The sequence below is a fragment of the Lissotriton helveticus genome, chromosome 4_1 (assembly GCF_964261635.1).
Source record: "Lissotriton helveticus chromosome 4_1, aLisHel1.1, whole genome shotgun sequence".
Lineage (NCBI taxonomy): Eukaryota > Metazoa > Chordata > Amphibia > Caudata > Salamandridae > Lissotriton > Lissotriton helveticus.
The window spans coordinates 1,017,583,724-1,017,597,419 of NC_136063.1; the positions used below are offsets into that span (position 1 = coordinate 1,017,583,724).

At 47.6% G+C, this 13,696-nt stretch overlaps 1 protein-coding gene across 3 annotated transcripts in view; it reads right to left on the bottom strand.

Moving 5' to 3' along the window:
- Positions 1–10,528: 10,528 nt before the first annotated feature.
- The window catches only part of CCT5 (chaperonin containing TCP1 subunit 5), a 135,600-nt gene continuing 132,432 nt past the window's right edge, over positions 10,529–13,696 (bottom strand). For all 3 annotated transcript variants that reach the window (XM_078687618.1, XM_078687620.1, XM_078687619.1), the window contains exon 12: positions 10,529–10,775. In XM_078687618.1, the coding sequence (XP_078543744.1) occupies positions 10,648–10,775 (128 nt within the window). In that variant the 3' untranslated portion in view covers positions 10,529–10,647. The remainder of the gene's footprint in view (positions 10,776–13,696) is intronic.

Consider the following 13,696-nt stretch of genomic DNA (forward strand, 5'->3'; position numbering starts at 1 on the left):
CATGTATTTGTTGTCTCCTGAGATGTGCTGCTACTACTGCTCGGCACTTTGTGAATACTCTTGGTGCTGTAGTAACCCCGAATGGAAGGACTTTGAACTGATAATGTCCTTCCAGTACAAACCTTAGATACTTCCTGTGGGCACGATGCTTAGGAATGTGAAAGTAGGCGTCCTTTAGGTCTAGTGTTGTAAGGAAATCGCATTGTTGCAGCAGTGGGAGCACTTGTTGCAAAGTGCACATATGGAAATGATCCGATAGAATGTAGTAATTGAGGGGCCTGAGGTCTAGAATTGGCCATAGGGTCCAGTCCTTCTTGGGTATTAGAAAGTACAGCGAATAAACCCCTGTTCCTTGGTGTTGAAAAGGAACTATTTCTATTGCGTCCTTTTGAAGAAGTGACAGGACTTTTGTTTGAGCAGAGTAAGGTGTTCTGCAGACATTGGACGCTGTCTGGGTGGTATGTGTGGAGGGGTTGCTGTAAGTTCCAAGCAGTAGCCATGCTGGATAATTGGTCTTACCCACTTGTCTGTTGTGATTGAATTCCAGACAGGTAGGAACTGTGTTAATCTGCCCCCTACAGGAGTGGAATGCTGTTGGGGGGAGTAGAGGAAAGTCACTGTTTAGTGGTGGAAGAGGTTCTATTGTTGTTACCACGACCTCTTCCCTTGTTGTTTCCTCTATATCCTCCTCTAAAATAGCCTTTGTTTGAGGATGTTTGTGTGTTTGACTTGATGGATGTTGTCTGCTCCTGTTTGTTTGGAGCCTCCCCTATAAAAGGAGCGACGAAAGGAACTTTTAGTTTGTGTAGACTGTAAAGCTCCCATAGATTTGGCAGTGTCTGTATCCTTCATTTTTTCAAGTGTTGTGTCTACTTCCGGACCAAACAATTGGTTTTGATTAAATGGTTGATTTAAAATGGTAGTTTGTACTTCCTGTTTAAATCCTGAAATGCGTAGCCACGCATGTCTTCTAAGTAGGAAACGAATAGTTTTCTTACCTGTCGGTGTAGTTTTGCAGCTTGAAGATCTTTCTGGATTCACTATGCTGTGCATTATTCCGCGGTCTTGTGGTTGGGTCCGGATTCGTAGTCTTTTCTTTGTTTTTTTTTTTTTTTTCTCAGCCCAGGTGGGCGTCGGCGTCACACCCCCTTGGGTGTATTTCCGGTGACGTCGGCATGCTTCCTGCGGAAGCTCCCACTCTTGGGCGCCATCTTCGGGTTCTTTTTTTCCGTGTTTCTTTCGTTTCCGAAGTAATGGCAATGTTCTAATTAGTTGGTACTTTACCGCTCTGTACTTCTTAAATATCCTTTCTTATGTTAACCACCTCTTCTCTCTCCAGCCTCATCTTTCTGGCGGAGGTGGGTGGGTTCGCTAGTGAATCCAGAAAGATCTTCAAGCTGCAAAACTACACCGACAGGTAAGAAAACTATTCGTTTTGCAGCGTGAATCTTTCTGGATTCACTATGCTGTGCATAGATTTTGTAGCGGTTTCTCATTTCTGTGGCGGTTGGGTGGAAGATGAGCGTTGGGTATTGAATATGTGCTGTAGCACCTTCTGTCCAACTTGAGCTTCCTTGTTCATCTGTATGTCCACACAGTAGTGCCCATGTTGCCGCCAGGCATATGTCTTGTATGGGTGTGTTAGCCAGGAAGGCTATTGTAGCGCCCTTTTTCCTAGTGGAGTGGGCACGTGTCCCCTCTGCTAGCTCTTGTCCTGCCCGCTTGTGGCAGAGTTGGATTGTCTGTGCGATCCATCGTGCAATGGTCTTTTTGGTTACTGCTTTTCCCATGTAACTGTTGGCGAATGACACAAAGAACTGTTTTGTCTTCCTGTGTCCCTTCGTCCTTTCGATGTAGTGCATGACTGCCCTTCTGGCGTCCAGGGTGTGCAGAGCTCGCTCTGCCGCAGTTGTTGGTTTTTGGAAAAAACTCGGTATCTGTATAGACTGGTTCATGTGAAATTTAGATACCACCTTCGGCATGAAGTTTGGGTCAGTCCTCATCACAACCCTGTCATTATGTATTTGTATGTAGGGTTCTTGTAGCGTCAGAGCCTGAAGCTCGCTTACTCTGCGTAGGGACGTTATTGCAACCATTAAAGCTGTTTTCATAGTTAGCATCTTTAAGGACGCCCTGTGGAGCGGTTCAAAGGGCTCTTTCATGAGTTCCGTTAGGACTATGTTCAAGTTCCATGCCGGTGGCGGCACCCGCTTGGGCGGTGCGATCCTTTTCGCCCCTTCTAGGAATCTCTTCACCACCTGTGATGTGAAGAAACTCCTGCACGTTTCACCCCTTGTGTAGGCGACTATTGCTGCTAAGTGAACCCTCAAGGAGGATGAGCTAAGGTACTTCTCTAGCAAGTGCGTCAGGTACTTTAGCACTGTGGAGTCCCTCTTCATTTTATTGTGAAGCCTTTCTTGTCTACACCATATTGTGAACCTCTTCCATTTCGCCACATAGCACTTCCGAGTGCTAGGCCTTCTTGCCTCCCGCAGGACCTTCAGTGTACTTTCTGGCAACCTTAAATTAGCGAACTCTATGTCCTCAGGAGCCACGCTACTAGGCTCATGCTCTCTGGCTCTGGGTGCAGCACCTCTCCGTTCTGCATGGAGAGTAAGTCTTTCCTCCTGCTGAATCTGTGGGGTGCACACTGTGTCATCTCCATGATCTGCGAGTACCATGTCTGCCCCGCCCACTGTGGTGCGACCAGTATCAGTGTCATGTTGCTCGCTCTGCACTTGCTCAGTACTCTGTGCATCAGTGGTATCGGGGGAAAGGCGTAGGCAAATGTCCCTGACCAATCTATCCATAGGGCATTCCCCAGTGACCCCTCCTCGGGCTGCCTGGATGCGAAGTTTCGGCATTTTGCATTCTGGCGTGTGGCAAACAGGTCCACCGATGGAGTTCCCCATCTGTCGAATAGGTGCCTTGTCTCCTGAGCATTGAGCTCCCACTCGTGGGATGCTGAAGTCTGCCTGCTGAGCCAATCTGCTTGTATGTTGTCCTTCCCTGGCAGGTGTATGGCCAGCAGGTCTATCTTGAGAGGGATTGCCCACCTCCATATCTGCTGTGCTAGCGTTGAAAGCGGGGCTGACTGGGTGCCCCCCTGCTTGTTGATGTAGAACATCGCAGTGGTATTGTCTGTTTGTATCAACACCTTGTGATTGTACAGTCTTGTCTGGAAGGCTTTCAGTGCAAGGAAGATTGTCTTCAACTCTAAGTAATTGATGTGTTTTGTGGCATCCGTCGGTGTCCACAGTCCTCTCACCTTGAGCTCCTCCATGTGAGCGCCCCATCCCTTCAGGGATGCGTCTGTGGTGATGGTCACTGTTGGCGTTGGGGGCGTTAGAGGCTTTCCCCTAGCTATGTTCTCCATGGTCCACCATGTCATCTCCTTCTGCACTTCGTGCGTTACAACCACTAGATCCTCCCAACTGCCTGTAGCTTGTGACCATTGCTCCTGTAGCCATTCTTGAATGGGTCTCATGTGGAGTCGTACATTCGGTACCAGGTGGATGCATGATGCCATCATCCCCATGATCTTGCTCGCAGTCCTCACTGTCCGAGCTTGTCCCTTCCGGTAGAGGCGAGTTTCCTTCACCAGCGCCCTCGCCCTCTTCTCGCTGGGGAACACCTTGCCCTGTAAGGTGTTGATCTGCGCTCCCAGGAAGATCTTCACTTGTTCTGGCTCCATTGATGATTTCTTCCAATGGATGGAGAACCCCAGGTTTATGAGCGTGCTGGTCACTGTATGTGCGTGCAGCTTGCATTTCTGGTATGAGTTTGCTTTCACCAGCCAGTCGTCCAGGTAAGGGTATACGTGTATCCCTTGCCTTCTTAGGTGCGCTGCGACTGCTGCGAGGCACTTTGTGAACACTCTTGGTGCCGATTTTAGACCGAAGGCCAGTGTCGTGAACTGGTAGTGGCTTTCTCCGACGGTGAACCTGAGCATGTGTTTGTGCTTTCTGTTCATAGGGATGTGCAGGTATGCGTCTTTGAGGTCTATAGTGACCATGAAGTCCCCGATCTGCAATTGTGGGAGCACCTCTTGCAGGGAGGTCATTTTGAATTTCTGCGTTCTTATGAATTTGTTCATGAATCTCAAATCGAGAATGGGTCTCATTGTCTCGTCTACTTTTGGTACCAGGAAGTACGTTGAGTATACTCCTGTGTTTCTTTCCTTGAAGGGTACCCGTTCTATGGCCTGCTTCTGCAGGAGTTCTTTTGCTTCTTCCTGAAGGCACTGTAGCTGTTTGCCTGCTAGTGGTTTCCTTTTTGGTTTTTTGCTTGTTGGCCTCCCCTCCAACTCTATGCAGTATCCGAATTGGATAATGTTGAGGATCCATTTGTCTGATGTGATTTCTCTCCACTCCTGGAGGTGGTATCTTAATCTTCCTCCCACTGGTGTCCTGTGGTCGTAGGTGTGTAGTTTGTCTTGACCCATCTGTACGTGCTGCCCCCTGGGTTCTTTTTTGCGGGCGGGCACACAGAGTTTTTTGAAGTCACTTGGAGGTGGGCTGCTGGCCCCCTCTTCTATTTTGCCCCCGTCCATTTCTCCCTCGAAAGGACTGGCCTCTTTGTTGGTACTGCCAGGGCTGCTTCTGATGACCCTGCTGAGTCTGCGAGTCTGCCTGGTGCGTTTGCTGGAAAACCTGGTGTGATGTACCCGGCTGGTTTCCGCCTCTCCCGCCGGGCCTCCGTGACGGGGTGCCCCTCTTGTTCCCTCTGAACTGCAATGCCCCCATGGATCTTGCTGTTTCGTTATCTTTCTTCAGTTGGCTGAGTTGTTCATCAACTGTTGGTCCGAAGAGCGTGCTGCCGTTGAACGGTGTGTTCAGGATGCTGTGTTGCACCTCCGGTTTGAAACCGGATATCCTGAGCCAGGCGTGCCTCCTTTCCGTGACGCCCATCATCATGAGCCTGCTGGCGGTGTCTGCCCCATCCAGGGCCGTCTTAAGGCAAGAATTTGCCGCATTCTTCCCCTCTTCAATCAGCTTTTCGGCTTTCTGCCTGGCATCCTGGGGCAAGTCCTTCACCAACTGCCCCAGTCCCTCCATGATTTGGTACATGTGCCTGTTTATCAGGGCGTTGGAATTAGCCATGCGCCAGTGGGTCGCGGCATTCCGTTCGATCCTTCTGCCCACCAGATCCATCCTTTTGCTCTCCTTATCCGGTGGTGGGCCCGAGGTAGTGGGTACGTTAGCCCTCCTCCTTGCTGTGGCCGTGATAATGGAGTCTGCGGAGACCGTGCCCTGAATGTAGGCCGGGTCCTTTGTGGCATGTTTGTACTTCTTCTCAGTTCTGGGAGTTACTGCCTTGCATGTTGCGGGCTCCCTGAAAGCTTCCTTCCCCTGAGCCAAGACGCTCTCGAGCATTGGAAGGAACTGGCTCCTCGTTTGTGTTGGGAGTAATGTTTCCAGAAGGAAGTCTGCTTTCTGCTTCTCTTCGTCGAGCTTGAGCTTGAAAGCTGCTGCGGCAGATTGTATCACCGAGTTGTAGGCCCCGATGTCGTCCGGCGGCGAGGGCCTCGAGGGGTAGGTGTCGACCACCTCCTCCGGGCTGTCGGTGTCGACATCGATGTAATCTACCTCCTGAAGGTCAGAGGGTGCCGACTCAGTGTCTGTCCTGCCCTCATCTTCCTCCCCATAGCTGTAACTTTCGTAGGGATTCTCGTACTCCTCCTGGTCGTCGATCACCTCGACGTCCTGGTCTTGCTCGGTGACTTCGGCGATCTCTTCTTCCTCCTCGACCACCTCCATCACTGGTGGCTTGGTCTTGTGAGGGATCGTGAAGGCTTTCATCTTTGCGTCGAAATCTTTCTTCCGCTGCATGATGTTCTCCATTTCTGCCTCGAGGCGCCTTCTTTTCTTTTCCATCTCGGCCGCGTGTTCCGCGTCGGATGGGTCGGCCGCTCTCTTCGACGGATGGCTCGTCGCCGTGCCTCTCTGAGTCGAAGTTTTCGACGTCGAACCGGATTTCGGGTCTCTGGTCGTCGTCGTCAGTTTCGGGTCTTTCTCCCTCGTCGATCGATCCTTTTCGGGGACGATTTTCGACGTTTTCTGCTGATCAGCAGCTCTCGGCGCCGGGGACTCCTTCTCGGAGGATCCGCTGGGCCTGGGAGTAGTCACGGACGCCGCCTTTTTTGGCGTCGGCGCTTTCGGGGTCTTGCCCTCGATTTTCCGAGACTCAGAGTCTCTCGGGTTCTTGGGGGCCGAAGAGTCTCCTACCTTGTCAGAAGTCTTCGTGTAATCGGTCTCTACGACCGTGTAGCTGTCGTCTTCGGCGGCAGCGTTGTCTTCTTCCTCGGAGGAGAGTGACGGAGTCGGGGCCTTCCCCTGCAGGGCGGCGTGTGCTACCCTCTGCCGCTCTCTCACACGAAGGGTCTTCGGGGTGAAGGCGGAACAGGCGTTGCAGTCTCCGCTCTCGTGGTCCACCGGTAGGCAAAGGTTGCATACCGGGTGCTGGTCCTTCTGCGCGTACTTGTGGTGGCAGTTACGGCAGAACTTGAACGGCGTGTTGTCCATCCTCTAGCGTCCAGGGCCTCTCTGGTCGCGTGTTCGTCGAAGATCTCGATGGAAAACGCCTTATCCTTGCTTGTTTTTCGTCGGTGAAGTCCCCTGGAGTCTTCAGGTGACTTCTCCTCGTCTTTTCTGTATTTTCCTTCTTCTTTCTCCAAAAATGTCTGGAGCCCAAACGGGAACGATCCAGACCCGACCGCGGAAAAAAAGAATCTGAAGATGGCGCCCAAGAGTGGGAGCTTCCGCAGGAAGCATGCTGACGTCACCGGAAATACACCCAAGGGGGTGTGACGCCGACGCCCACCTGGGCTGAGAAAAAAAAAAAAAAAACAAAGAAAAGACTACGAATCCGGACCCAACCACAAGACCGCGGAATAATGCACAGCATAGTGAATCCAGAAAGATTCACGCTGCAAAACTAGTATTTACAGCTCAACGCAGTGTCTGCTACATCAAGTGCACACTTTATTGATGCATTTGAAATTAGCTTGCCTTCTTGTATAAGGTAGTTTGCCTGCGCCCTATGTTAGTCAGGAAGATGTTCTAGTAATTTCTCTAACTGATCATAGTGAGCCCTGTCATATCTTGAAAGAAGGGCTTGTGTGTTGGCTATACGCCATATATTAGTAGCTTGCACAGCTATTCTTTTAACAACAAGGGGGCGGAAGTGGGACAATATTTACCGGGGTCCAGTGTACGTGTCCTGTTACTGTAATCAAAAAGGTGTACAAAGTTCCCCACAGAGTTGATAAAGGGAAAGTCTCTCTCTAAAGAGTGTGCAATGTTCGCGGGATTAAGGTAATCCCTTGACGGAATTGAGGACGCCTCACACAATTCAAAGGTTGGACGACTTCTGTCATCCCACCCGATGATTGTTTTGTGTCATCATTGGCTTCCCGCTCCAACGGCAGGCTGGCGGTGCAATGCCTGTCGGGTAGCACAGGGTGCTACTCTTTTAGTGGAGATCTTTTATTCCTTAGCCAGTAGATGCATGTGTGTGGGGGGCCAGTGCAAAGTGAAATCGTGAGCGTGAGTGAAGTTAAAACAGGTCAGTAGAGTCCATTAAGACTTTTAATGACATGGCTCACTGCCTCATTTAAAATTGGTGAAGGGAGGGGTACCGAGGCACAAAAAGTAAAGTAATATAATATAAATGTGATTTATGTGCCTAATGTGATTTATGGACCCTAATGTTATTTATGTGCTAATGCTTTGGGGGTGTTAGGAAATTTACTGTGTGTCGTATGTTTTGCGCACCCTGTTCGGATACCTCTAGGTATGGTTTATGCATAGGAGGTTGTTTTACCCGTTTAGGTTAGGAAGATTATACTTCCCTGTGTGATGTACGCCCCTAGTGTAAGGTTTTACTTAGGGGGTAAGGGTCTAATGTAGTTAGACCAGGGCTCGACAAATCTGAATAAGGGTACTAGTCCTGCAGGTCTAGTACCATGGAAAATCCCCTCGACCTGACTGCAACCCACTTGACCTCCGTCTCTGAAAACGGAGCAAACGTGACAAGATAACAAGATTTAAAGGCATCTTTATTGCTCATTCCCTTTGTGAGCAATAAAAAAGCCTTTAAATCGTGTTATCTTGTCAATTTTGCTCTGTTTTCAAAGACGGAGGACAAAAGTTAGTTTGACTTCCTACTCGCCAGAAAGGGCGAGTAGGACCTAAAAATAGCTCGTCCTCATCCATTCTCCCTCGCAAATGCGAGCGGATTTGTCGAACCCTGTAGACTGATGTGATACAGGGTATGACTGATTTCATGGCGCAGGCTATTGCAAAGGACCGTGATTTACTAGCGTTTACTGGTTGTACGTTTTATGGCCTATTTTACTTTTACAAATTTATCTAATGTACCATTTCTTTACCAAGTGCTTATTCCCGACAGTGGTCCATGTGGCCCTGTCCTGTGTACATATCCCTTGTAAATATAGCCCAGTGCCCGTTGGCACAGTGTACATAATGTGCTTACTATTCTAAGGTGGTTTGAGAATATAAAGGCTAGTTTAGATATAACCTTATGTAGAGTTCCTTTTGTGGGGGGCCTCGGATGTTGTTGCTGGGGGTGCGTGCGCAAAGGCTTAACTTACAACGCCTCTGGGATCAGCCTTACTGCTCGTGTCACGTTGCCAAGGGGGTGAGCAGGGGGTTATCTTTGGAGTGTAACTCCCTTGCCCTAACTAGAGTGGTGGTCTCTGCCTGGCTTTGGCGCAAGCCTTAGCCAACCAGAGATCCCATTTCCAACAGGGACCCACTCCTTCACATAACCAACATAGGAAGCCATACATACACATAGGTGATGGACTAAGTGCTTGCAAAAATTTCAGTCAGTAGCAATAGCGCTTGCTGCTTTCCTTTTAATTTTTTGTTGCCAAATACGCCACTCCAGAGAGAGAGCAGGCATATCCAAATCAATGTTGCAAGAAAAAGTCCAGCTTGAGATGCCATGCCAACCACCCCTTGCATCTAGATGGAGGCCCAAGCAAATACAGAATGGTTGCAGCATTGTTGGACCTCATCTGTGAGGGGGCAGTTTAGTCTTGTGGCACAGCAAGCAGAGGAACAATGTCAAGGCATGGACAATGCACTTAGGGCTATCTGGTTGTAGTTCCTGGGACTTGCCCTCAAATGGCAGGCGATGGTGTCGACCTTGTGTAGAACTGATGCAATATACCTAGCCTCCATTAAGGAAATAAAATGCAATATACCATATGTACACTTAGTATAAACTTGTATAACAAATGTCTTTATGTCGAGAACCTTGAAGTAATGATGTTGATGTTTGTCGAAAATAATTGTCTTGAATCTTATTTTAAATGTTGCCTGGAATATTGTAAATAGTGTTTTTTTATGTACCTTTGTAGACCCGAAGAAATCAGTTTGTGGACGAAACACGTTGGCGGTTGCAATATGTTTTTAAAACAGAAATATAAAGGACGAAGTATAACATGACTACATAACATCGACTCTTCTTTGGAAAACATTTGAATTCTAAGACTGTTATTGCCTGACTTTTATAAGTGTGCTGGGCTAATTGTGTCAACACGCCTGCGTTTGAATTTTTCTTTAGTTGAATCCTTAAGCCCCTTGCTTTAGGATGGAGATGAAAGTAGTTTCTCATCAGTCTGACAGCAACCACAGGATCTGGGGCTCCCTTGACCATCTTGGTTCTAATTCATGAGACAGATTTTGTCTTAAAGTGTGCTGGGCTAATTGTGTCTGCTGTTACTTTGGGCAAGCCGGTTGGGTGACTACTGGCTACCAATTATTTGAGGTATAGGGGATTGTGCCTCAAGCCCCTTTTGTATTTGGTCATCAGGGATGTTGGGACTAGTGTGGGTATCAATGCTTTGATCCTGAAACTCTTTGTAACGAGTCCGGAGGGGTTAGATCTTTTATACAGGCTAGGACCCCAAAATCCCCAGAGCCTGAAACTGCAGCAGAGGGGACATCTCTTATACACACTAGAACCCCAAAATCCCCAGCGCTTGGAACTGCAACAGGATGAATGGTGGAGTAAGGTCTTATGGCTAGTATATTGCAGCTGTGAACAACTCACAAAAACGGCAACGGTGGGCTAATGTGAGAGGCAGACAGGTACCTCTTGTTTTGGAGGAAAATGATACCAAACAGTGGAGGAGACTGCAAGGCTTTTGTGCACGGACTCAGAGGGTTTTACTCAGATTTCTGAAACGATTGGTGACAAGTTGCAACCCAGAATGATAAGTAAAACCAGAGAGAAAATAGCAAATTGAGAAAAAAATAGGGCCCTGTGTCTATGGCAGGTACCCATAAAATGTTACAAATTCAGAAATGAGGAGTATATGGGGTGTATTCAGGAGCAATTAAGACAGCTTTTTTGTCAACGGTGCATACTTTAAAAAACAGGGAGGGCTTATCTTAAACATTTGTTAGAGTTTTAATAATTTTTAATCATTTTATGACTGACTATAAAATATGAACAATCGATGACAAAAGCAAGACAACAGTGCAAAAACCACAGATTAAATAAAGAACATTTATTGTTTGCACACTGCAATAAAACAAACAGCTGTGAATTAAGTGCTAGTTCTATTTATCACAGTAGTGGAGCGGCAGCACAATAATCATTCAGTTTAGAACTTTATTCTTCAGTCTCCCCGGGCCTGCGAATATCATCTATCTTCAGAATCATTTTAACCATCTGAGTAGCAAGTGAAATCTGTTGCCTTTTGCCAATTAAGGTTTCAATGACATGCTGTTGCTTCATGTCTGCAAACAAAGGAAATATGTTAATACAGCAACTTTTACCACTATTCTGTTGGCCTATTCTATACATGCTGATATCATGGGTTAACTGTCTACTTCCATCACAAATGGTGACATTTATAAAGACTGGAAATCAACAGAAATGCTAGCTGTTCTACTATTTCCAGTAAATCGTTGCTAACATTAATCAGACTTTAGGTAACAAACATTCAATGGGTCTAGCTAAATTATGAAACTCATTGTAGTGTTAATGCACATTGTAGACCGGCCACTTATAAAGAGGGTGCAAAATAAACATGTTACCTCAGGAGGCATTTTATGGACACTCACAATTTAGACTACTGTGAAATAAAAACAAAATTGTACTGCTTGTAAGCAAATGTTAGTGGTAGTACTACTTTGCTGTCATTGAAAGCATTAAGTAGCTCCAAAACCGAAAAGTTCCAGCCACATGTAGTATTACGATGTTCTAAATCAGGAATCACGGTCAGGACAAGGTTACTCCCGTCATCCATGGAAACACTGGGTTGTCAAGCACAAGGGGGGCATTTCAGTCCAGCATGTGCCTAGAGCACAGTGTGCATGCTGAGACATGCTAGGCAGACAACTAAGTGAGCCTCAAATGGGATATGGAAAAAAGACAACGGTTGATGTTCCAGTGATGTCAGATTTTACAGTTGGAACACTTGCAGCTGACCAGAACCACAAATGGCAGCTATTCACCTGTTGGTAGACATGTTGACAAATCCCTGATGCCAGTCTGCTCACAGAATGCATCATGTACCGAGAAATCACTATATGCAGTTTCAAGATGGCTTTTCCAACCGGGGTATCCAATATGATGTCTGAACACTGCATGGTGAGAATAGCGTCAGGACTGCAGAGACCGCATTAGTTCTCCCATTTAAAGGATTGGAAAGAAAACAAGTTACTTACCTTGCTCCCAATTTAGGGGTAGCTGGGCTGAGCAGATAGACTTATCAGAGGGTAGTGTGAATGGAGTAGTTTCTGTCCTGTAACTCCAGTTCTGTAGTAGGGGCATCTCTGTTATAGTCATAATCTAGTGAATAGTCCCGCCCATGTGTGTAGACCCCGGAGCAATCAAAAATTCTCAGTGTCGAAAAAATGCGAGAGAAGTTAAAGACAGATAATGCAGCCTATAAAGGCTACACTGTCCAGTACTTCAACTAGAAATTCCACCACAAAATCCACAAAACCTGTACAGATTTCCCTTGCTTTAACAGCAAACACCCTCTGGAATGATAGAGAGGAGAACCTGGACAGACAAGCCCCATAGGCTGCCATTATGTGGCTCAGAATAGGATACTGTGCCTTTAAGAGAACCTTCCAGAACTTCACAGTATCCCAGAATGCACTGCAGGTCCTAGTTACTTTCAGTTCTTTTTGAAGGCGTAACACGCCAGACCTGTAGCATTCCTTACATGAATAACTCTCTCCACCGGGGAGGAGGGCGGGCGCTTATGACTATAACAGAGATACCCCTACTACAGAACTGGAGTTACAGGACAGAAACTACTCCTTCTGTAGTAGGGGATCTCTGTGTATAGTCATAATCTAGTGAATAGAATGGCAAGCCCATCCCCACACCAAGCGGCGGTGGAGAAAAGAGAAAACAACACCACTATTGTGCGAACAGATTTCGCAGCGAAGCCTGCCCAACCTGAGCGTCTGCCCTGGCATCAGTGTCCAGGCAGTAATGCTTAGCAAAGGTATGGACCGACTTCCAAGTGGCCGCCTTGCAGATCTCTGCAATGGGAACATTACGAAGCAAAGCTGTCGTGGCAGCTTTGCCCCTGGTGGAATGAGCCTTAGGTTTGCCCCCTAAGGTCTTATTAGCTTTGTAGTAACACAATTGTATGCAGGACACAATCCACCTCGAGATGGACTGTTTATAGGTAGCAAGACCCGTCCTGACTGATCCATAATTAATAAACAATTGGTCTGACCTACGAATATCTTTGGTTTTATCCAGATAAAATTTCAACACCCTCCTAACATCCAGGGAATGTAAAGACCTTTCCGCTGGAGATGAAGGATTCTGAAAAAACGTAGGCAAAGTTATAGTCTGGTTGACATGAAAATCAGAAATAACCTTGGGAAGAAATTTAGGGTGAGTACGCATAACAACCTTAGCAGCATGAAATACAGTATAAGGTTCTTGGCAACACAACGCCTGAATTTCACTCACCCTGCGGGCCGATGTAATGGCCACGAGGAACGCCGCCTTCCAGGACAGGTGCTGCAACGAAGCCTTATGAATAGGTTCAAAAGGCTCCTTCATCAATCTGGACAGCACCACATTCAATTCCCATGAAGGCGAAGGAAGCCTGACAGGAGGGAACACTTTCTTCAAGCCTTCCAGAAAATCTTTGATCACAGGGATCTGGAAGAAGGAAGTCTGTGAAGGGCATTTCCTGTAGGCAGTCAAAGCAGCCAGATGAACCTTAATGGAATGGACATTAAGGCCAGACTGCGCCAGACGTAGTATATATTTGGAAGGATGACATCCTCCTTGCATGTCGTAGGGTCATAGTTCTTGGACTTGCACCAGATGCAAAACCTCTTCCACTTGTACGCATAAGAAGTCCTAGTGGAAGGTCGCTTAGCCTCCTTCAGTATGTCCATGCAATCCTCTGGGAGATTCAGATGGCCATATTGCACTACCTCAGGAGCCATGCCGCCAAACTCAAAGACGAGAGGTTGGGGTGCAACATCTGCCCCCCGAACTTCGTGAGAAGATCCGGCCTGCACGGCAGCTTCATGTGATGGAGAGACCGATGAAGCAGGTCCGTGAACCACCACTGTCTGGGCCATTCCGGCGCAATCAGAATCATCCGCGCCCTGGACTGGGACAGCTTGATGAGAACCGTCGGAATCAGGGGAATGGGTGGAAAAGCGTACAG